At 36.9% G+C, this 23,705-nt stretch overlaps 1 protein-coding gene across 3 annotated transcripts in view; it reads left to right on the top strand.

Moving 5' to 3' along the window:
- The window catches only part of LOC121383229 (complexin-like), a 158,871-nt gene that overhangs the window by 121,694 nt on the left and 13,472 nt on the right, over positions 1–23,705 (top strand). For 2 of the 3 annotated variants that reach the window (XM_041513121.1, XM_041513119.1), the window contains exons 5-7: positions 2,311–2,455; positions 7,745–7,756; positions 20,351–20,514. In XM_041513121.1, coding sequence (XP_041369055.1) covers positions 2,401–2,455; positions 7,745–7,756; positions 20,351–20,514 — 231 coding nt within the window. In that variant the 5' untranslated portion in view covers positions 2,311–2,400. The remainder of the gene's footprint in view (positions 1–2,310; positions 2,456–7,744; positions 7,757–20,350; positions 20,515–23,705) is intronic. The other variant, XM_041513120.1, reaches the window with a different exon arrangement.

Raw genomic sequence — 23,705 nt, 5'->3', positions numbered from 1 at the left:
GACGGCAGCAACAGTGACATTAACTTTTGTATTTAGTTCAACATTAAAACTTTTATGTTTAGCTATTCATTTCAATTTCATGTTTATCACCATTTCTTACCAACTACATGTATAAGTCCTAGATCAGTGAAACTTGGTTTGTAGTTGCACCTGTGTATGCTGATCACAATGCATGTAAAAAAAATTAATTAAAAATATATATTATGTATGTATATTATATATATATTAATTGAATTTTTTTAATTGAAATGTTTTTTTTTTAATAAAAAAATTTGGTATTGTTTTGTTTTAAAAAGCATGCATCAACATCTCCTGGGTGTAATTATCGGTGACATAATATACGTTTATGGTAGCTGGTGAGACATTTAATTCCTGTGAATTTTTTTTTTTGAAAAAAAAATCAACCCTGGTTTGCAAAACTACTAGTAATTATTACAATATAATTTTTATAAATCCCTGAGTGATAATAAGATTTTTTTATTTTTTTATTTTTTCTTAGCCAGGGATGACTCATTGGCTATGCTGAATGCGATAGATATATTGACAAATATTTCTACTCACAAGTGCTGTCATTATATGATGTATTTTTTGCATTGTCTGCCGGCAAATAGCAGTGTTTTGATTGCTCGGCCTTACTCTGCTAACTCATTCCTCATGTTTCACATTTGCCATTTATAGGCAATTTAATGGCTGAAACCCAGGAATCTTGAGAGAGCAAGTGGTTTGAGGCTTTTTTCCCCCCTCTCATGTTGTTATTATCCAGGCTTGATGCTAGTTTGCTTTTAATGATGCCCACAGGATAGAGAAACCAGGTCGAAGAAAAACTATACCATCATCCGATCAGAGGGATGCTTCGGTGCTTATTATCATGATCACCAAAATCCCCAGTCATACATCTGCTTTTGTTCATCACAGATTAAAAGAAAAATAATTGCATTCATAACAATACTGTCTATTTTGATAATGAACAGATAAAAAATAGATAATTGTTTCTTTTGAAATACTGGTATATATATATTTTAAAAATATTTTATTTCATGTTTATGCTTTGAGGAGATGCCTTTTGTCTTGTTTTCTTGTATCATACGTCTGGTCTTTTTTTGTCTTCTTTTTCTAAAGAGTGGTGGGGGGGGGGGAGGGGAATCACTTTTGTTACGTTGAATCATTTATATTCATTTTCAAATAGGTTAGCACACATTCCATGGTCTTTATTCCACTCTTTGTGTGCCATCAATACCCACTCATCATCCACCTTTCCCCCTGCTCCCAGTATAATTCAATAAAATAATTTGTTTTTCACTTATAACATTGTAATGTTTACTATACAATGTATCTTGATTGTATCAGGATTTAGCTCAGTCGGTTGAGTGCTCACTTGAAGTGCTTGCATCGCAGGATCAAACCACCTCGGTGGACCCATTCAACTGATTGGGGTTTTTCTTGTTCCAAACTGCAGCACAACTGGCAAAAGGCTGTGATATGTGCTTACCAAATGTTTGACATCCAATAGCCAATGATTAATTAATCAATGTGCTCTAGTGGTGTTGCTAAACAAAACAAACTTTAACTTGAACTCACTAACAACTAACCAATATCCCACTGCAGTGATAGAAATAAGCAAAAAAAGTTACTAGTCCACTGGACAAATGCATCTAGAAATGTATTTGTCTGCCAATATTTTCACCTGTCCAAATAAACAGATTGTTTTATTCAAGTACCAGGATGATGTTTTTGATTGCTCAAAATGAAACTGCACTGAATATTTTTACTTGTTCGCTGAACAACCACCGAGGCACATTTTGCTTGCCCAATAGACAAACGGACAAGTGCTTATTTCGAACACTGCAATGTCATGGACAGATGGCTGAGGTGTGTACCCAGGACAGCGTGCTTGAGCCTTAACTGGATAAAAATATTACTTCCCCCAAACAGATAACTGGACTCAGTGAAGATTGTTAGATAGGGTTCTTTATTCCACTACCATTTGTGCCATGTTGACCTGCACTGAGGGGATTCACACGAAAATAAGTATATAAACAAACAAACAAACAAAATATAAAATAACAACATTTATACATTTGTATGAGTACTCTCTGTTTTAAACAATATTTATTGTTTTTGTACCTTTTGACACCAACTAGTTTCTTTCAGAAGGACCACCGATCTGGAGCTATTAATTTTGGCATGTTTATTATTGCGGTAAGCCAAGAACGGTAAGATATTTGGCCAGTTTACCACCCAGCGTCCATTTCATCAGTTGCTTTTATTGATTCTGGTTTCCTCTGCTCATAGTAATTATTCCTCTTTCAGCTGATCAATGTGAGCGGTCGTGAGTAAGCAAACTTTGACCATTCCCAAAACCAGTCCACCTCCAAGGACACAGACCTTCAGTATTGCAAGATGGCAGCTTTCATCGCAAAACAGATGGTGGGCGACCAATTAAAGTCTGTTAAGGGTAGGTTACTCTTGATGAAGAAAAACAATGGCTGTTGGTGTGGCATGATGTGTACATGAGCGTGTTTTATTTTTTAATTTTTAATTTAATTTTTTTATTTTTATTTTTTATCTACATGTAAACACAGGGCTCGAAATAGGAAGAAACATATGGCCTGCTGTGATTTGTTTTATAAATAGCAGGTCAAAAGAAACATATGGCCTGCTGTGATTTGTTTTATAAATAGCAGGTCAAAAGAAACATATGGCCTGCTGTGATTTGTTTTATAAATAGCAGGTCAAAAGAAACATATGGCCTGCTGTGATTTGTTTTATAAATAGCAGGTCAAAAGAAACATATGGCCTGCTGTGATTTGTTTTATAAATAGCAGGTCAAAAGAAATATAGGTCCTGCTAAGAGAAACTATGGCCTGCTGGAAATTAAACAGCATGAGGTAAAAGGAAGAATTGGGACAGTGATGTATTTTAGAGCATTATGTAATTAAATTATAACATAATTATAAGCTAAATAGCAGATGAGATAATTGTACTTGCATATGTCTCTTGACAAATGACCTGCAATTTGTTTTGTAGTGTTACCAAGTGAATTTCCATTTTACCTTCTAGGTCTAACAAAATAGAAGGCTTTTTGCTTTTTGCAGGCCACTATTTCAAGCCCTGAAACATGCATACATTTGAATGTTAGTTTTATGAGAGGATATTTAAGCAAATTATGCTTTTTTGTTTTACTTTTAAATAGATGATTATGAGTTGGCAAGCTGTATGGGAAATCCAATAATTAATACCCTTAATCAATATACAGATTAAAAGATTCTGGCATCCTTTTGTAGATGTTTTTTCTGACACAAATCTCAAGGAAATCAATCCTTGGAGCAAACTTTAAGAAGCTTTAAGGATTGATTTTCTTAAGACGAGTGTCGGGGGGAAAAAACATCTACAAAAGGACAAGTGCCAGAAATATTTTCTAGTTCAATGAGTCTTATGATTTAGTACAATTATTATACATGTCATTGCATTTTATGTTTGTACCGTGATGCCACTCCTTCCCTCAGATATATACTGAACAAAAAAAGAAACTTCCGATTTGTACATATACCGGTAGTATTTGTTGTGTTAAAGAATTCATTGTGTAATGAAATTATATAGGTAGTATTAGTCTTGAGCTGTATTATCAGGATTCATGAATTTTATCGATTATTTTTGCACTGTTAATCGTCAACAACGTGAAATTCAATTTGCACGTGCATGCATGGTTCGACATGTCCCGTGTAGTATTCGGTCAATTTGTTTTACTTGTCTTACTGACATTGTTGTCAAGTGAACGAAAACGCTTCAAAATAAAAAAAAATTAAAGTTTTTTACATTGTAGCATTTTTAGTATGCCAAGAATACCCAATAATTTACACGAACGGGCGATTGGCATGCTTGATGCTGGCATGTCGACAGAAGACGTTGCAAGGCATGTTGGGAGTTCTAGTCGAGCGATACGAAATCTTCGCGTAAGATTTCGAATGACAGGAAGCACCAACAACTTGCCATGTCGTGGACGTCCGCGTGTTACAACGCGTGGTCAAGACCGCTATATCATGAACACGCATTTGCGCAATCGATTCCAAACTGCCACTGCTACTGCTGCTAACACACCTGGGCTTCATAATAACCGAATCAGTGGGCAAACTGTTCGTAATCGTCTGCGGGAGAACGGTTTACATGCACGACGTCCTTACGTCAGATGCATTTTAACACAACGTCATCATCTAAATCGTCTTAATTGGGCACATGTACAGACTCGTTGGATATGGCGACGCTGGAATACCGTTCTTTTTTTGGACGAATCCAGATTTTCTTTACAACGTGGTGATGGCAGGGTGCGCATCTACCGTAGGAGAAATGAACGCTATGCTGACTGTTGTGTTCTTGAACGAGATCGTTTCAGGGGTGGGGGTTGTGTTATGGTCTGGGCAGCCATTGCCCATGGTTATCGTTCACCACTAGTCATCATTGATTGGCAATTTAAATGCTCAACGTTACCGCGATGACATTCTCGCTCATCACATCATTCCTCTGTTCCATAACAACGCCAACATCTCGATTTTTCAGCATGATAATGCCACCTCTCATACAGCTAGAGACACTGTAAATTTTCTAAGGACAAATAACATTGATTGCATTGATGACTGGCCCGCTAAAAGTCCTCATCTCAACCACATCGAGCATGTCTGGGATAGTCTGGACGAACGATTGAGGCGTCGTCCCAACCCATCCACTAACGTCAACGAACTTCGTCAAGCGCTCATTCAGGAATGGAACAATATTCAACAGACAGAAATCAACTCAAGAGGTGGTCAATTCAAGAGGTGGTCATACCCGTTATTAAGTGGGTTTTTTTTTTTTTAACCCCTACCACACTTGGTCAAAATTTATCCCAGTTTCTGTTAACCTATGGCATGATTTTTGCACCAACCGATGCATCATGGAACACTCTTTAAACGCATATATAACAATTATTCCCCCGGTTTGTTCTCATCAAGTTATGTTCAAGCAAAGTTAGCAGAAGTTTCTTATTTTGTTCAGTATATATTACGTCACTAAAAGAAATGCATGCAGCGTTACATATTACGCTACATCAGGTACTACCTTTACTTAGAAAATGACATAATCAACAGGTAGCAATGACCGTTTACCTCCTAAACGACAACAGCAGTTGACCAATGAATAGGGTGCATTACTATCTAAGGGACGTATACTTGGCGGTTCCTTGAGCGCGGCTCTCTGGCACCTTTCTACTTCTTGATTGAACTAGAATTATATATCTGGAATGTATCCACGAGCCCAGCAGAAACATACCTGCAAATGACTGCATTAATTACATGCAGTACATCACAGAATAGGCATGTAACATGTTTTTGTTTTCTTCACACTTTATGATTTACTTTTCATCTGGGGAGGGACGTAGCTCAATGGTAAAGCGCTCACCTGATACGCGGTCGGTCTGGGATCGATCCTTGTTGGTGAGCCCATTGGGCTATTTCTCTTTCTAGCCAGTGCACCACGACTGGCATATCAAAGGCTGTGGTATGTACTACCCTGTTTGTGGGATGGTGCACATGAAATATCCCTTGCTGCTAATTGAAAAGAGTAGCCTATGAAGTGGCGACCGCGGGTTTTCTCTCTCAATATCTGTGTGGTTCTTAACCATATGTCTGATGTCATATAACCATAAATAAAATGTATTGAGTGTGTTGTTAAATAAAAACATTTCCTTTCTTCTACTTTTCATCTTGTGGTTTTGACCAGAATTAGTTTACACGCTGCATCATCTCACATCATAATTTTATTTGAGATAGAAAAAAGAACCTGAATCTTCTTTAACAAGAAAAAACCCTGAGAGAATCATTGTCTGGTGTAATCCAAAATGGTTGTCAATCAAGTCAGTTTTTTCCGAACCAGCACAGAGGTTCTTTTCTATCCTTGTTGTCTAAAGCATTAATTACCAGTTACATGACAGATGGGGCACCAAGAGTTGTTTGACGTATTGAGATTTCAGCTATTTTTTTAACACTTGAAAGTCGACATCAAATACAGACTTCAGTTTAAAGAAAAACACTTGGACAATCAGCTCCCAACTACATTTATTCATATGCTATCTAAAGTTTGATTTCAAGTCAGCATAAAAAACCAAACTATAAAGATTTATTTTGAAGTCATTATTTGACATTCCGAATAACTATAAAACTGGTTATATTGTCTTAATTAAGATGTTGGCCTTATCAAATGAAGATTTGAGACTGCTAAAGGCTGCAGGACTGAGTAGTATAAAGCTGATGTCTTATTAAGATGTAATCTTCCTGTCCTGGACGGAGGAGCCAGCCGAGGCCGGCTCTTGTGCCCAAGACAGGTGTGCACTACAACAGCTTGCTCTGAATGTGCACGTAAAGCCCTATGCCCTGACTTGACCTAAGATGTAATCAGTTATTTTAATTATTCTGCAGTTAACAGATAGAGCCAGAAAACCATATTTCTTCTGGTTGCTTTGCCATGCACTGAATTCATCCAGTTATAAAGTTTACTGCACCATCCATATCTTACCACAATGAATACATGCAGCTTTAAGTGACATATCTTACCACAGTGAATACATGCAGCTTTAGGTGACATCTATATCTTACCACAGGGAATACATGCAGCTTTAGGTGACATCCATATCTTACCACAGTGAATACACGCAGTTTAGGTGACATATCTTACCACAGTGAATACACGCAACTTTAGGTGACATCCATCTCTTACCACAGTGAATATAAACAGCTTTAGGTGACATATCTTACCACAGTAAATACACACAGCTTTAGGTGACATCTATATCTTACCACAGTGAATATAAACAGCTTTAGGTGACATCTATATCTTACCACAGTGAATACACACAGCTTTAGGTGACATATCTTACCACAGTAAATACACACAGCTTTAGGTGACATATCTTACCACAGTAAATACACACAGCTTTAGGTGACATCCATATCTTACCACAGTGAATACACACAGCTTTAGGTGACATCCATATCTTACCACAGTGAATACACGCAGCTTTAGGTGACATCCATATCTTACCACAGTGAATACACGCAGCTTTAGGTGACATCTATATCTTACCACAGTGAATACACGCAGCTTTAGATGACATCTATATCTTACCACAATGAATACAAGCAGCTTTAGATGGCATCTATATCTTACCTCAATGAATACAAGCAGCTTTAGGTGACATCTATATCTTACCACAATGAATACAAGCAGCTTTAGGTGACATCTATATCTTACCACAATGAATACATGCAGCTTAGATGACATCTATATCTTACCACAGTGAATACAAGCAGCTTTAGGTGACATCTATATCTTACCACAGTGAATACAAACAGCTTTAGATGGCATTTAGTTCACGTTACATATAGTTACTGTTGTAGTTTCGAATAGAACTAGGGGGCATTATCTAATATAATAGTAAGGTACCCAAGTGCTAAAATGTTGACATGTTTTATGATTGTATATTGTGGTTTATGCACTTATTTATGTTCTAGAGTATTGCTAGTTTTTTGGTTTAGTAGATATGTGTTGGTTTTGTCTGTTTAGTAGTACCTCTCTAAACAGCCTGTCAATAAACTTGTTTCAGTATAAACAAGTATGGGGTCTTCCTTACCTCTTGTTTTAAGTTTTATGGTTTATTTTTTGTTGTTTGGTTGTTTGATTTTTCACTTTATATGCACTGTATTGTTTTGTTGTTTAGGAAACCTGTTTGGTGAGTATCCCTGCACATTTTAATCTTTCTGCAATGTTCTTATCTTTTGTGTAAGCTTAACTCAATGTTTAACTATACTAAACATTTTTGACATACATGTATATATATATTTAATTTGAAAACAAATGTTTTGAGATTCAAAGTTGAGTATTAGTCTTATTCAACTTACCGTACTAGCACAACAACAATGCTATATGACCCTGAGTTATAACCTCCACTGCAGAATTATCTCCCCTTGCCGGATGTATAACCTACACCCGCGCATGGGTAGGCCGTATATCCTCGTTTTTGATTCTGCAGTCATCCATTGCAGTCGTGTTCGAGTTCTGTAGTAAAATTTTTGTCAAATTGTCAGATTGTTTATTAATTTGTAATTTTGTTTTACTCTGTCATACGAGGTCTTTTGGGTAATTTACACAGGGGGTTAATGTCTGACACGGCTTCCTCGGGCTCCAACCGGTTGGTTGTGTGTGCCGAGGGGGGTTGTCTTAAACGACTGCCCCAGTTTGATCAGCATTTGTTATGTCGTTCTTGTTGTTTTGAACGCCAGTGTCATATCTGTGTAAATTGGTCCTCCTCCACGTGGGGGAAGGCTAAGAAGCTGTCAAAAGATGCCAAGCGAAAGAGGATGATTAGACGTGAACGGGATGGGCGGAACACAGTGGCAACCTCCGGGGTCGTGCTCCATACCGATTTGCCGGCGGTCGGCAAGTCGGTGTCCAGTTCAAAGAGCTCGCGGACAAGTGGTAGGCACAAGGGCGTCTCCTCGTCTGTTCGCCATCTTCATGGTGATACCAGTAAACCCGAAGCGCCGCTTGGCGCGGAGGGGGCACTGTTGCTCCCTGTTTCGGTTGAAGCAGGGAAGGTTTCTTCCAGGTCGGGCTCCGTTCAACCTGGGGATTTGCTTTTGCCTCCGTCGGTGGAGGCGGCGCCGGTTACGGTTGTAACAGGGGTGTTAGTCGGAGGGAGTGCAGTCGTGGCAGGAACGACTGTGTCTCTCAGTTCCGACTCCCATCTTGCTGATGGGGGCAGGGTTATCGCCGATAACCGATAACTTATCGGTCCTTCTGTGGAGGGGTCGATTAGCTCTAGAATGAAGTCGGCTTCGCGGCGCCGTTTGGCTCACCAGATTTCTGGTGCAGGGTTGGTCGTGGCATCCAAGGGCGCCATTTCGGCCAACGCGTCTTGCGGCGCTAATTCGGTGATCGAGCCACTCAGAGAGGAGTCATCACATCAACCTGTTGGAGATGGAAGCAGTGCGTTGCGCTTGTCTCCATTTCAGGACTGTTATTCGACATCGTCGGATTTTGTTGAGGTCGGACAACACGTCGGTTGTTGCGTACCTCAATCGGTGGGGAGGCACCAAATCCCTGTCATTGAGTCTTGCGGCTTTGGAGATTCTGGAATGGTGCGACGATTGGGGAGTGGTGTTATCGGCCAAACACATTCCTTCGTCCGTGAACGTCTTGGCGGGCGCTTTGAGTCGTCGTTCCCCCGTTCAGACGGAGTGGATGTTGCACCGGACGGTGGCTTATCGAGTTCTTCAGTTGTGGGGGAGTCATCAACTCGATATGTTTGCCACTCGCCTGAACAGTCAGTTGCCAGTGTTTGTATCGCCGGTACCAGACCCACTGGCACTGGAGTACGATGCGTTGAGCATGGACTGGACGGGACTGGATTTTTACGCCTTTCCCCCTCCGGTTCTGCTTGGCAAGGTTCTGGCAAAGATCAGACAGAAACCTTGTTGTGTCACGCTCGTAGCCCCGAGTTGGGCAGCTCAAGCCTGGTTTCCTCCGCTCCTGTCACTTTTAGTGCAGGAGCCGGTGCGGTTGCCATTGATACCCGATCTGCTCAGTCAGAGACTGCGTCGGACAGAGTGGCATCCGAAGCCGGAGGTTTTCCGACTTCACGCATGGCGGTTGTCGGGGTCTACGGAGAGGGTCTACCAGTGTCACTGGCGCGCTTGGGTTCGTTGGGCGACTGAGAGGGACGTGGATCCCTTGTCGCCTACTGTTAATGATTTAGCTGAGTACTTTCTGGCTCTTGTCCAAGAAAGACAGCTGAAGGTTCAAACAGTGAGAAGTCACCGGTCGTCCATTTTCACTACTCTGAGGCAGTGTGGACGTCAAGATTTCTCAACGAATCTCGTGTTGCATGACTTGCTTAAGTCGTTGCAAAACACGGTTGAGAAGCCTTCCATTTTGCCTAAATGGAATGTTTTTCTGGTTCTGCATGCACTCAAAGGCAAGCCCTACGAGCCTTTGAAATTCGCCAGTCTTCGTCATTTGACGTGGAAAACTTTGTTTCTGGTCTCACTAGCGGCTTGCCGTCGTATTAGTGAGATTCATGCTTTTTTGCATGATTTGGTGGATTACAATACGGACGGGTCAGTTACATTACGTACTGATCCTGTTTTCGTGGCTAAGAACCAGGTGCCAGGGGAAGAGTTTCCTCCGGCCATTATTCAGTGTTTATCTCGTACGCTTTCTACGGATAATTCTGATAGACTTCTTTGTCCGGTGCGGGCTTTGAAATTCTATTTGGAGCGTACTAGAAATCTCTGGCAAAACACTAAGAGACTGTTTATCTCTTTCACACGCCCACCAGGAGACATTACGAAGAATGCTTTGTCGAGATGGATTGCTGCAACCATCAAAAACTGGCATATGAGAAGGCGGGTGATCATGTTCTGCAGAATTCTCCGTTCGACCTCATGAGATTCGGGCGATTTCTGCTTCCCTTAATTTCCATGATTCTTTGGACATTTTCAAGGTCATGAGTTCGGGATTTTGAAAAGGTCGACACACGTTTGACCGGTTTTATTTCCGTGATATGGCTGTTGGTCCGGATGGAACTCGGCGGATTCAGTCAGTCATTGCAGGGCAGCAACTCATTTCAGTGCGCAGGGCCACGAGTAGGGGGCGACCCTTATTTCGTCCGGTCGCTAGTGGCAGTCTTTCTGGGAGATAGTTCTCCACCTCCTGTTTGGAGAGTGGGGGGTGGATGGTTGACTATCTGGGGCAGTCGAGTGTCGTTTACCATTACTTGGTGTGCGGGTTTCCTCACCTTGTTAACTTGGTTTACTTTTAATTGGGGTTGTATACCTCGTATGATGTGGGTTGCTGTTTCACTGTATCATTACTTGAGACGAACACTACTGGTTGAATGGGTAAGTCCTCCTTGTTTTCTTACCTCCTCCCTTTAATGTTAAATTCTCGTGCTTTAACGGTGTTATATCACGTCTGTTATAGCATTGTTGTTGTTTCTAATTTTCATTATTATTCATACTTACCTAGTACTAGCACAACAACAACCGTTACCTCCCACCCGACCCGAGAGAGGTCTTTTTTGATTCAGTCATTCCGGACTTTGAATCGATAACGAGGATATACGGTCTACCCATGCGCGGGTGTAGGTTATACATCCGGCAAGGGGAGATAATTTTGCAGTGGAGGTTATAACTCAGGGTCGTATAGCATTGTTGTTGTGCTAGTACTAGGTAAGTATGAATAATAATGAAAATTAGAAACAAATTTTCTAAGTTAAAAATAAAAAAAGATTATAATTATTAGTTATTTAAATGCATTTATTATGCTTCCTTGCACAAACTGTGAATAGACTCTCTTTCATATTGTCATTGTCAACAAAGTTTTATTTCTTAGAGCAATGCTATTAATGGGAAAATGTAGCATGTTTCTTCTGATGACTGTGTCAGAATGACCAATTGTTTGATATCCAATAGCAGATTAATGTGCTCTAGTGATGTCGTTAAACAAAATCAACTTTTTAACAAAGTCTAAACACAAATATTTTCTCGACAAATAGACATGTGAAGAAATATAATACATGACAAGAAGTTTTGCTGCTTAGAGTAAAGCAGATGTGTAATGCTGTTTGTTATTGATAAATACAGCTGTGTCCGGTGTAATACGTAATCTTTCATTTAAATAGTAATATTTTTTAACAAGACAAAACAAAAAAGTACTAAAATAATCCTGGGACAATAGTATAGCGTTTATGGGCTACAAAGTGAGGTCATGGGCAGTTTATAAATAGCAGGGTCACCGATCCACATCTACTGCACCGAATCACCGGACATGCAAATCGTTTTGGATACAAGGGGGTGTCTACATTTATGGACAATTTAAAAATGTTTATTTACTACAGGCATAAAACAATTTGTAGTGTATTTCAGATTATGCACTGCTTCATTGGCAAGAGATACATTTTATTAACTATTTCACAGTGCTCACATAGAAAATGGTTTTTGAATGCTTAGGTGTGCCGATACACCAGACAGCACTGTAGAGAATAATACACAAGCAGCTGTTAGATACCATTTATCTCATAAGTTGTTTTAAAATGTATCTAACGAGCAAAAGTGAATTTGATACGTTTTTAAACAACAAGTGTGAGATAAATGGTATCTAATGGACACAATGTATTATTCTATTTCTTACATATCCTCAAAAACCAGGTTTTAAGCCAAATTTTTTTTTAAAAAATGGACTATATGTAAAAGTTAGCTACATCCGTTTTACTTGTAGCTGATTTATGCGTCACAGACACATGATTGCCAGGTTAACTATACATCACAGTCTAATTGATTTCGACCGTGCTGGTTTTTTTTATTGGACGACATCAATTACATGTGTTAACAAGTATGTGTAATCATAAATAACACATGGTGTTCTCACCAACAGGTGTGCAAGAAACTAAAATCAGAACCAGAAATATTTTCTCAACATTTTGTTTGAAAAATTACTAACATCAGGAGAAGACTGTTATTAAATTACAGTTTTAAGCATTGTTATTTTTAGTATTTCCTAAACCATCACCTATAATATTAATCTGTACCATCATCTACAGTATTGTTTAACTTTTAACCGAGTTCTGTCATTCTTTTCAAATTTCATCAGAGTATAATTATAAATAGATTCAAAACTATCATGGTTCAGACTTCATACAAAAGATAAAATAAGGAAAAACAGACTGCATGCCATTTGCAATCAAGATGGTGGAGGTTTTGATCATCTTCTGAAGTAGACTATGGTGACTAATAAAATTTCGATTCTGTATTAAAATGTTCAATATGTCTATGTTGTTGATTTTTAATTCCATAATAAAAATGTATAATAGTTTCATCATATGTTTTATATGGCACACAATATGTAAGTGATGGCAGTAATGAAAACAATTTGATGATTATATTGATCTTACATTTTGAGATATTGGACTTTGAATTTTAGAACTTTTTTATGGGCCACCCGATATATATATATTATGTTCTATAGCTGACATGAAGCTTAGATTCATGGTCATAATCATATAATCATGCACTTCTAACTTGGTTTCTAAGATATATTGTCTACAAAATCATTAATATCATGATATGTCTTCACATTTAAAATATTTGTTTGTGCTAATATTACAAAAACCATTCAGTCTACTTAATTGTCTAAAGATTCGGTGACATTGTTTTCTTTGTCTAGTATTTCTTGTTTCTTATATAACATATCCGTTATTCTGTCTCGTCTTCTATTTAATCACTTCCTTGTCGAGCACATCTTTATTAAAGGGAGTGTGACATTGTATGTATAATCTATACCTATGGCATAAGGTGGAACTGTTCTTATTATACTTCCTCTGTGTGTATATATATATATATATATATATATATATATATATATATATATATATATATATATATATATATATTCAACTACAGTCATTCCTAATATAATAAGCACTGCATATAACAACGACTTTCCTTAAGAGCCACTCTTATATGTGACTACCATATATCAAATGCATGTGTAGGTTCCTTGTTTGCATGGCCATTAAAGGGATATGCAACCATAATTTCTATCAAAGGTATTATCGAAATGTCTTTTTCATATATAATATTATATAATTTAACTTCTTTAAGGTATGATGTTATGGCAGTCTTTTTATTAATTAGTCTTTGGAAAACATTCTGTATTGTTTGCATTACATACCAGAAGTACAATGTACATGTGTAGGTAATTGTGATGTATTTTTAAACAAAATGGATATTCAAGTGAAACCTTGTCTAGCAAATGTTTTCCATGCACTTTGATTGATGCTAAATGATCTTAGCATGGTACAGTAGTACATGTATATCCTAGAAAGCAAGTAGTTTTGCTTAGCATATAATGACCTACCCTTTATGGAACACTGACACGAAAAAAAAAGCTTATTCATCAGTCATACCTTTAGTATGTAAGTGTATCATATAGAGTACTATGTGGAACCTACTATTGCATTGAACTATGGTTCATATGGCACTGTGATTAACATTTTGAGCCATGCAAACATCCTCAATGTTGTATGGGTCGTATAGGTCAGAAGAACTTAAATTTCACCAAATACTGGACATGAAGGAAGGATAATGTGTAGCTAAAATTAACTCTTCCATAAAGTCTGATCGAGGAGCATCTTAACAATACAGTGTTTGTGGTGTGTGACATTTTCAGGTCACTGCAACCAATTGTTTTCAATAGGTCATCATAATATAGTTATTGTGACATATGATTTTTTTTCTTTTCTTTTTTTGCCTGTTATGTTTTACAATTGTTCAACACTTAAAAGTGAGCTTTTGAGTATTGTATATTAATATAAAATTCTGATCCGTATATCATCAACTCTGAAAGAATTAGGTGGGTTTTTTATGAAGACATGAAAAATGCCCACCAGACTGAGTCTTTCTTTTTCCCCCTACAAAGCATTCCAGTGTTCTCAGCAATATAGTCACCTGCATCTATTTATGTTCATATCTGCCTTTCTGACTTGCCCTTTCTCACAGCATCACAGCATCAAATCTTATCCCACTTCCATGGCATTAACTGCAATTCCATATGTCACAGGACCAATCAATCATTGGATAATGCCATCGAAAATACCAATACCCAGCCTGGCACCAGTGACAGCTGTGTAAAATAAAATAATCCACAGTATTACAGTGTCTGTAGAATATATACACACATGAAGTTTAGCCAGTCTCTACAGTATTTATTTAATCAATGCACGCATGTCAAGAACTTTCCTGGCAATGATCAGTCAGTTTGCATGCTGGTTACGCAACTTAAAGTTGACATAAACGACAAATCGTTTACTAAGTGCAACAGTACAGGACATGTAGCTTCTCAAACTCTATATAGATTTTCCCCAAATATAATTCTTTGAATTTCCTGGATAAGAAATAATATGATAATATAATTGAATTCTGGTGAAGGCAGATTTGGAATTTGTGCTTGCCAGGGACCAGATAGATTAAATTATATTTGTTTAATTACATCTGTTAATTATCATGGGAATATTGGTAAACTAATAAATCTAGAATTTGATTAAATTTACTACAACAAGGCAGCATATATTAATACCTGAGAATACAAATATTTATACTAAGTGTCCACTATGTATAAAACATGCTTATCTATCATTAATTTGAAGTAAATGTAATTAAAGACAGAATTTTGGTATTTGTAGGCAGATCAATTGCAGTGGGTTTGATTTTTGATTAAAATCCAATTAAGAAAGATACATTTATGTAACAAATAAAACACTTCATGTTGTTTTTGCTTATTTAAATGAACTTGTTTATTATATGCTAAAACATTTGTATTCTTGCAAACAACATATGTGAAATTCACATAGAAATTGTTTGAAACCTAATTCACTAAATTAATAATTCCCTTCAGTTAAAAAAAATAAAAAATAATTAAGGCTTGGAAACTGAACCCAGCGCAATTTTTTTAAAGTTCATAAACAAACTACTAAATACAATTTTTGTTTAGTCATGTTGTTTGTTGTTTTGGAGTTGTTGTTTTTTGGTTGTTTTTTTAAATATAAGTTCTCTAAATAATGTTAGGCTTTTTTTTGGTCCAGATTCTTTAATATTTGTAATCCTGTCGGTGGGCCCATTGGGCTATTTCTCGTTCCAGCCAGTGCACCACAACTGGTATATCAAAGGCTGTGATATATGTTGTCCTGTCTGTAGGATGGTGCATACAAAAGATCCCTTGCTACTAATGGAAAAATGTAGTGGGTTTCCTCTCTAAAACTATATGTCAAAATTATCATATAATATTTGACATCCAATAGCCGATGATTAATAAATCAATGTGCTCTAGTGGTGTCGTTAAACAAAACAATTTTTTTTTCAAGTAGGATGTGGAAGGATGAATCTGCAGCAGGGGATTTTTCACTGGTTTTTCAAAAGCAGATTTTAGTGTAACCCAAACAAGTACTGTTCCTTTCCTCGTTCTTTGATTAAAAAGACTCACATAAACCTCTTCTGGGTTTTTTATCTTTTTTTTTAAGATCCTGTACAATTTTCGCAATTTTTGCACCTAACAGCCACTGAGGGGCAGGACGTAAAGTGCCTGCTCGATGCGCGGTCGGTCTAGGATCGATCCCCATTGGTGGGCCCATTGGGCTATTTCTCATTCCAGCCAGTGCACCACGACTGGCATATCAAAGGCTGTGGTATGTACTACCCTGTCTGTGGGCTGGTGCATATAAAAGATCCCTTGCTGCTAATCGAAAAGAGTAGCCCATGAAGTGTCTGTGTGGTCCTTAACCATATGTCTGATGCCATATAACTGTAAATAAAATGTGTTGAGTGCATCGTTAAATAAAACATTTCCTTCCTAACAGCCACTGATTAAACTGTGCTAGGGTGTCACTAAGCACACTTCACTTTTCTTTAAAGTTGTCCTATATGGTGTCATTTTAATATCCTAACTCCATTTCTAGAATGGACATAAATATATTTGTGTACAATTTTTTAATTACAAGATGTTCTTCAAAAGATGCACCCATTTTTATTGTAAAGCGATGTCATTGGAATACTGATGTCATTCAAATTAAAAATTAGCTTTATTATTACAATGCTTCACCACATTAACATAAAAAACAGTTTACTTACCTTGAGCCCTGGTCAAAATGGTTCTGAGAGCAGTCAAAGCAGTTTACAGTCAGTATTTTGTTTTCATAATTTTTAGACAAAATATTAAGTTTAAGTTTTAAAAAGAAATAAGAAGTACCATTCGTCAAATATATCGTATAAAACAAGTACCATTAGATATGTTATATATTTATTGTGTACGAAGCCAAAACAAGGGCACAAAACGTGATGGTCATTGACATTATGTATATTTCGTCTGAAATTTCCTGACATCTTTAATGCACCTTATTTTGTTGCATTTTTTTTTTTTAGCTTGGACAAATTGTGTCACTGTTTTTTTCTGTTTTTTTCATCTACTGACCCAAATCTACAAAAGAAAAGAAAAAAAAAAGAATAATTTCGTTAAATGTCAGGGATTAATATGTAACATGATCGGGCATTAATTTGTAACGTAAGCTGCATGACTTGGTTTGTTTTCAGGAACTAGCAACCAGCACTTAGAATCAAATGTGTTTCACTTTTCCCAGTCAGACAACTGTCTTCATCATAGTAGGCCACTTTAAGTTGTAATGAGAAGCCTTTGCTTCCATTTGCCGTATCGTGTTGTTAATTTCATACCAAAAATCAATATGTTTGGCTTTCTGTAGACAAAATTACATTGTAAAAGATGATTAATATAAAAGAAAAAATTTGTTTTATTTTAATTTAACCCACTATGGTTGGCAGATGTTTTTAAAGGTGCCAATAGGGTTACAACAAAACATATTTTTTAATAATAAATGGGCTCAGAAGCAGACGCTTTGCCGTGTCAAATGCAGTTTTATGATAAAAACGAAAAAATACAGTTGAATCCTGTTGGCTTGAACGTCGTCGGTGCTCGAGAAAGTGTTCGACCCATCAGGTAGTTCGACCGAACCATTCAGTCAACAATGTGTAAGTGTAACTTGAGACTTCATTTTTGGTTCGAGCGTTGCTGTGTATTCAACCCTTCCAAGTTCGACCCAGTGAGATTCTACTGTATCTTATTGGCATTAATTTTGCAACTTGTGTTACAAACTGTGTAAACATTTTAAATTTTGTCAAACAAAATTAAGGCATATACATATATGTTCTGTACTTGGAATTTATATTTGGTGATTTGGTGTACTGACATGCTTAAACCCAGGTTAACTAACACCTATGTAAGCACACCATGTTGTGTTGAGGTGCACTGACATGCTTAAACCGTGATTAACACCTACGTAATGACACCATGTTGTGTTGAGGTGCACTGACATGCTTAAACCCTGATTAACACCTGTGTAATCACATCATGTTGTGTTGAGGTGCACTGACATGCTTAAACCCTGATTAACACTTAGGTAATCACACCATGTTGTGTTGAGGTGCACTGACATGCTTAAACCCTGATTAACACCTACGTAATCACACCATGTTGTGTTGATGTGCACTGGCATGCTTAAACCATGATTAACACCTACGTAAGCACACCATTTTGTGTTGAGGTGCACTGACATGCTTAAACCGTGATTAACACCTACGTAATCACACCATGTTGTGTTGAGGTGCACTGACATGCTTAAACCGTGATTAACACCTATGTAATCACACCATGTTGTGTTGAATGGTCTTTAGTCTTTCAAATGTCAACCAATCGCCATTACCAGATGTTTATGAGATCTTAGTTAGTCTAAGATATCAGTTTCCTCTGTGTTCTTTCTTTAGTGTGAATCAGCCTGAAATATCTTTTAACTCATCTTCTTACTTTGATGGGAAAATCATCTTTTAAGGATTTTCTTAGAAGTAGTCTTAAGTAGGATCATTATAATGTTTATATTTATAAAGGAAACTGGTAATGAAGTGTCCTCCTCGTGGCCACAAGTCAGGACATGTTTCAAAGACTGGGTTAGACATTTTAGAAAATGTTTTCTTCCACTTTGAATTCTCAAAGTATCATGTTACTGTTTGGTTGATTCATTTATCTTTGGTTCACATAACATTGCTTAGTTTTAATCCAGACTAGTCTTTGGTGTTACCATGTATAACTTCAATCTATGGACTCCAAGCAGACTTTCATTGTTTCAGTGTTTAAAATATTTGTTTTAAAAAAACAGACCAGTAAAGGTATTAAGATGGCAAGCGCTCTTTAATCCTGTGTGGATTGCTCAAGAGTGGTTGCATGTGTCTGTTAAGTGGTAGGCCTGACTGAGATACCAGAGGCATGTTCAGAGGGTAAGCGATTGCAGTTGCTCATTAGACTGGTTTTTGCATCTAGCAGTGGATAAATGTGACGTGATAGAAGATGATGGTACCAGTCAAATTTTCTGTGAGTGCCCGGCCTCCTGAAAATATGCCTTAGTATTATGACAGATAGTTTAAGACTGGTAACTGCCCACTTCAAATCATAGCATCTGGATTTATTTCACTGCAAAGGGGTCGGTACGTAGCCCAGTGGTAATTAAAGCACTCGCTTGATGCACGGTCAGTTTGGAATTGATTCCCATCGATGGGCCCATTGGGCTATTTCTTGTTTCTCCAGCCTATGCACCACGACTGGTATATCAAAGGCCATGGTATGTGCTGCCCTGTCTGTGGGATGGTGCATATAAAAGATCCCTTGCTATTGATGGAAACACTTAATGGGTTTCCTCTCTAAGACTGTGTCAGAATTACCAAATGTTTGACATCCATCAGCCGATGATTAATAAATCAGTGTGCTCTTGTGGTGTCGTTAAACACAACAAACTGCAAAGATAATTTGGTGCTAGTTCAGTATGGCATGTACTTGTACTTACCAGTTGGTGCTCCACAACATGAATATCAAAGGCCACATTTGCTATTGTTGTTTAACTGATGTCGGTGGTGTAAGTGCTTCATTTAAGGCTGGGAGGTATTGGGTTCATGCCTGGATACTGACTCGAATCATGAGCAAGTTTTTAACAGATTAATGTGGAGGTGTAAAGCCTATACTACACTAATTTCTCGTTCACTAACCTCTATCAATTAACCATTAATCCCTGTCCCTGGACAGGATGCTTGAACCTTTAGTAATTATAAACACAAAAATAAAGTTCAAATGAAAATATTCTGTTGTATTACTGTTGGTAACAGAAGTGCACGTAGACAGGTTTTCTGTTTCACTCTAATGACCAATCTCTGTCTGGAATAACATACTTTAATGTTAGTTACATATAAGCAGAGAAATATGTTATTATTGATAAATAGCTCACATGTTTGGTTTTATTTTCGTTGTTTTAATTTCTTCATGTTAGAATATAAATGACTTTCATGATGAATTATAGATGTTCACCTTTCAAAGATTTTCACCTGCATCTCATATTTACATCTCTAACATGGCAAGCCAAGTTCAAAGCTCAAGAAAATAATTATGCCATAGAACTGTAAATGATGAATTAAGCTGTTTAAGTGATGTTCAGTGTTGTTACGCTTAATCATAAGCTTAATCAAAAGCTCAATCAAAAGGTTAATCAATGGTCACATTATTTTGCTTTCGTACATCAGTATAAACCTATCTGTGTAAACAAATTTGAATTTCAAAATCAAAATCAAAGCCGTGCTCTTACAATTTCATTTTACCTGCAAGGTCATAGGTAATTATTTTCATTACAGGCATTCCATTAATGTTTTTGTTCTTCATTTTGCAGGAGCTCTTGGAGACAAAGACGAAGGTGAAAGCAAAGATGCCGAAGAAACGGGCGAGGATCCCGAAATCGTGGAAGCTCGCAGAGAGGCTGAAGAGAAGCGGAAAGAAAAGCACAGAATCCAGGAAGCTGAAAGAGAGGAGTTACGTCAATCAATACGCGACAAAGTATATAGATCTGTCGTTTTTTATATTTCTTTTTCCTTTGTAAGATTAGCATGGCTTTAATGGTGATCGTTAATGAGAAACAACAACATGAAAGTGTGTAATGAGACCCTCCTGTAGATGTTTCAGTCTCAACAAGTATTTATCATTTTACATCCACATTACTCAGTCGTCTACCTTGTGGGGTTCATTTAGCACGCTATAAATAGGGTGTTTTTTATTTTGTGTCGCTCGAATCAGATTTGTTTAATATTGGTGAAACCAAGCAACAAATTGAAGCTTTCTGTGGTGTCTGATTAAATCTGGGGGAAAAGAAAACCTCTACTGCTGAGACGTATGGCTGATGTAATTCTTCTTTCTTTTTTGTAGTAAATAGAATTTCTTCGGTATTTTGTATTCCATCGTAATCAAGATATTTTGGAAAATATATAAAGAAGTACAAATACCCAAAATATTGTAATTGTTGACTGTTATTTCTCCACCATAATGAGTAAACCTATTCATAGAGATGTAATTTTATGGATTTTTTAAAATCGGTTTTCAGATTCTTTTTTATTTCTTTTTTGTACATAACATATTTTTGAAAAGGCCGACTGGAGGATCTGAATTTCTGAAAAATAGCCTCTATTAGTCCCCTACCGGTCCCACAGTCCAACAATGCCTCAAGATATTAAGCTAAACTTTTGTGTATACCTTTATTATGTACTGTTACAGATCACGTTTGACATTTATGGTGATTTACCCATTTTTTCACAGAGTTATGGCATTTGAACTTAAAATATATGAAAATTTATTGGGCGCGGTTGGGGACATGTATTGCTTTAGCAGTACTCTCAGAATGCTTGTTTAAGTATAGTATATTCAGCTTTTCAAAGATAATTTCAGCTTTTAGTTTTAAATGGATACCATATCCTTGATTCTATAACAGGCCAGAATGTATAAATACTTAATAATTGCCAACTCTGTTTTTGATAATTCAAATCACAAACCTTTGAAGTGACCGACAACTATTAATTATACAAGAATATTTTTTTTCTTGACCTATCTAAGTAGATAAAGTATAATTGGAGTAATCATAAAGTTAGGCATGAAAGTACTCAGCCTATAATTATTTATAAAACTAGTTGTAACATAAGATTACCGGTAGCTGGGAAACGTTTTAATAAAGTGTATATGAAGGCCGTGTGACATAATTGGTGTGGTATTAAATATGTAAATACACAGGATTGATTGCTCTTGGTGAACCCATGTTTCCTGTTTTATCCCAACCTGTGCCTCATCACTGATATATATATATATATATATATATATATATATATATATATATATGTATATATATGTATCAAATGTTGTGGTACATGTTATCTATGGCAAAGTGTTTATAAAAGTCCCTTTCTATAATTTGGTAAGAGTAGTCTGTCTCTCCCCCTCTTCCTCTCCTCTCTTCCTCTCATTCTCTCTCTCTCTCTCTCTCTCTCTCTCTCTCTCTCTCTCTCTCTCTCTCTCTCTCTCTCTCTCTCTCTCTCTCTCTCTCTATATATATATATATGTGAAATGTGTTTTCATATTTAGAATGTCAGTTTCTGTATGTCTATATGCAATATGTTTTATTTAGAATGTCGATATCTGTATGTCTATATGAAATATGTTTTATTTAGAATGTCGATATCTGTATGTCTATATGCAATATGTTTTATTTAGAATGTCGATATCTGTATGTCTATATGAAATATGTTTTCTTATTTAGAGTGTCAGTGTCTACATGTTTGTGGTTGTCCTAATAGTCCAAACTGGATTTTATCTTGATTTTGTACATAGGGAAAAAAATTAATTAGAAAATAAGATGAATAAACAGCTACTGAAATTTCACAAAAGAAAATGTAAAATGCAATTTTAGTTGTTAAAAAAGAAATATCCCGTCATGAAACAGATATCTTTTTCTTTTCTTCAAGACAAAAACAGCTGGCATGCCTATGTGTTCATCAAAGAAAGACTCTTGTCATTAAACAATTATCCCTTTTCTTTCTTATAAGACAAAACAACTGATTTGCATATGTGTGTATTTCTTCATTTCAGTAAAAGTTGAAAAAAAAGACCCTGTCATTGCTATTAAACAAATGTTTCTTTCCTGTACTATAAAATACCACAGAAACAAACTGACTTGCCTCTGTTGTGTTTATCAGAGAATGAACCTGCCATTAAACAGACATTCTGGTCTTCTTTTCATTTTAGTGTGGATTAAACAAGAAAGATCTTATAGTAGAACACCAAATTTTCATAGATTAAAAAGTATTGTTCAAGGTGCCATTAAACAAGCATTCCTTTCATTAACATCATTGCAGTTTGGGTTGAAAATGAATAGACCTTGTAGTAGAACACCAAATAGTTGTAGTTTAAACAGTGATGCTCAAGGTGTCATTAAACAAGCCTGCCTTTCCTTTATTTCAGTATAAGTTAAGGAATAAGGATCTTGTAGCCATAGTTTAACAAGTGTTGAGTTGTCATTAATCAAGCATTCCTTTCCTTTCCTTCATTTCAGTACGGTCTGAAGAAGAAGGACCTTGTTGTCATAGTTTAACAAGCACAGTGTTGTCATTAACCAATCATTCCTTTCCTTTCCTTCATTTCAGTACGGTCTGAAGAAGAAGGACCTTGTTGTCATAGTTTAACAAGCACAGTGTTGTCATTAACCAATCATTCCTTTCCTTTCCTTCATTTCAGTACGGTCTGAAGAAGGACCTTGTTGTCATAGTTTAACAAGCACAGTGTTGTCATTAACCAATCATTCCTTTCCTTTCCTTCATTTCAGTACGGTCTGAAGAAGAAGGACCTTGTTGTCATAGTTTAACAAGCACAGTGTTGTCATTAACCAATCATTCCTTTCCTTTCCTTCATTTCAGTACGGTCTGAAGAAGAAGGACCTTGTTGTCATAGTTTAACAAGCACAGTGTTGTCATTAACCAATCATTCCTTTCCTTTCCTTCATTTCAGTACGGTCTGAAGAAGAAGGACCTTGTTGTCATAGTTTAACAAGCACAGTGTTGTCATTAACCAATCATTCCTTTCCTTTCCTTCATTTCAGTACGGTCTGAAGAAGAAGGACCTTGTAGCAGAACACCAAATAGTCATAGTTTAGAACGTTAACCAAGCACTATTTTCCTTTTCTTCGTTTCAGTATGGTCTGAAGAGAAAGA

Source organism: Gigantopelta aegis, chromosome 10, assembly GCF_016097555.1.
Source record: "Gigantopelta aegis isolate Gae_Host chromosome 10, Gae_host_genome, whole genome shotgun sequence".
Classification (NCBI taxonomy): domain Eukaryota; kingdom Metazoa; phylum Mollusca; class Gastropoda; order Neomphalida; family Peltospiridae; genus Gigantopelta; species Gigantopelta aegis.
This window is presented reverse-complemented; position numbering and strand designations above follow the sequence as displayed.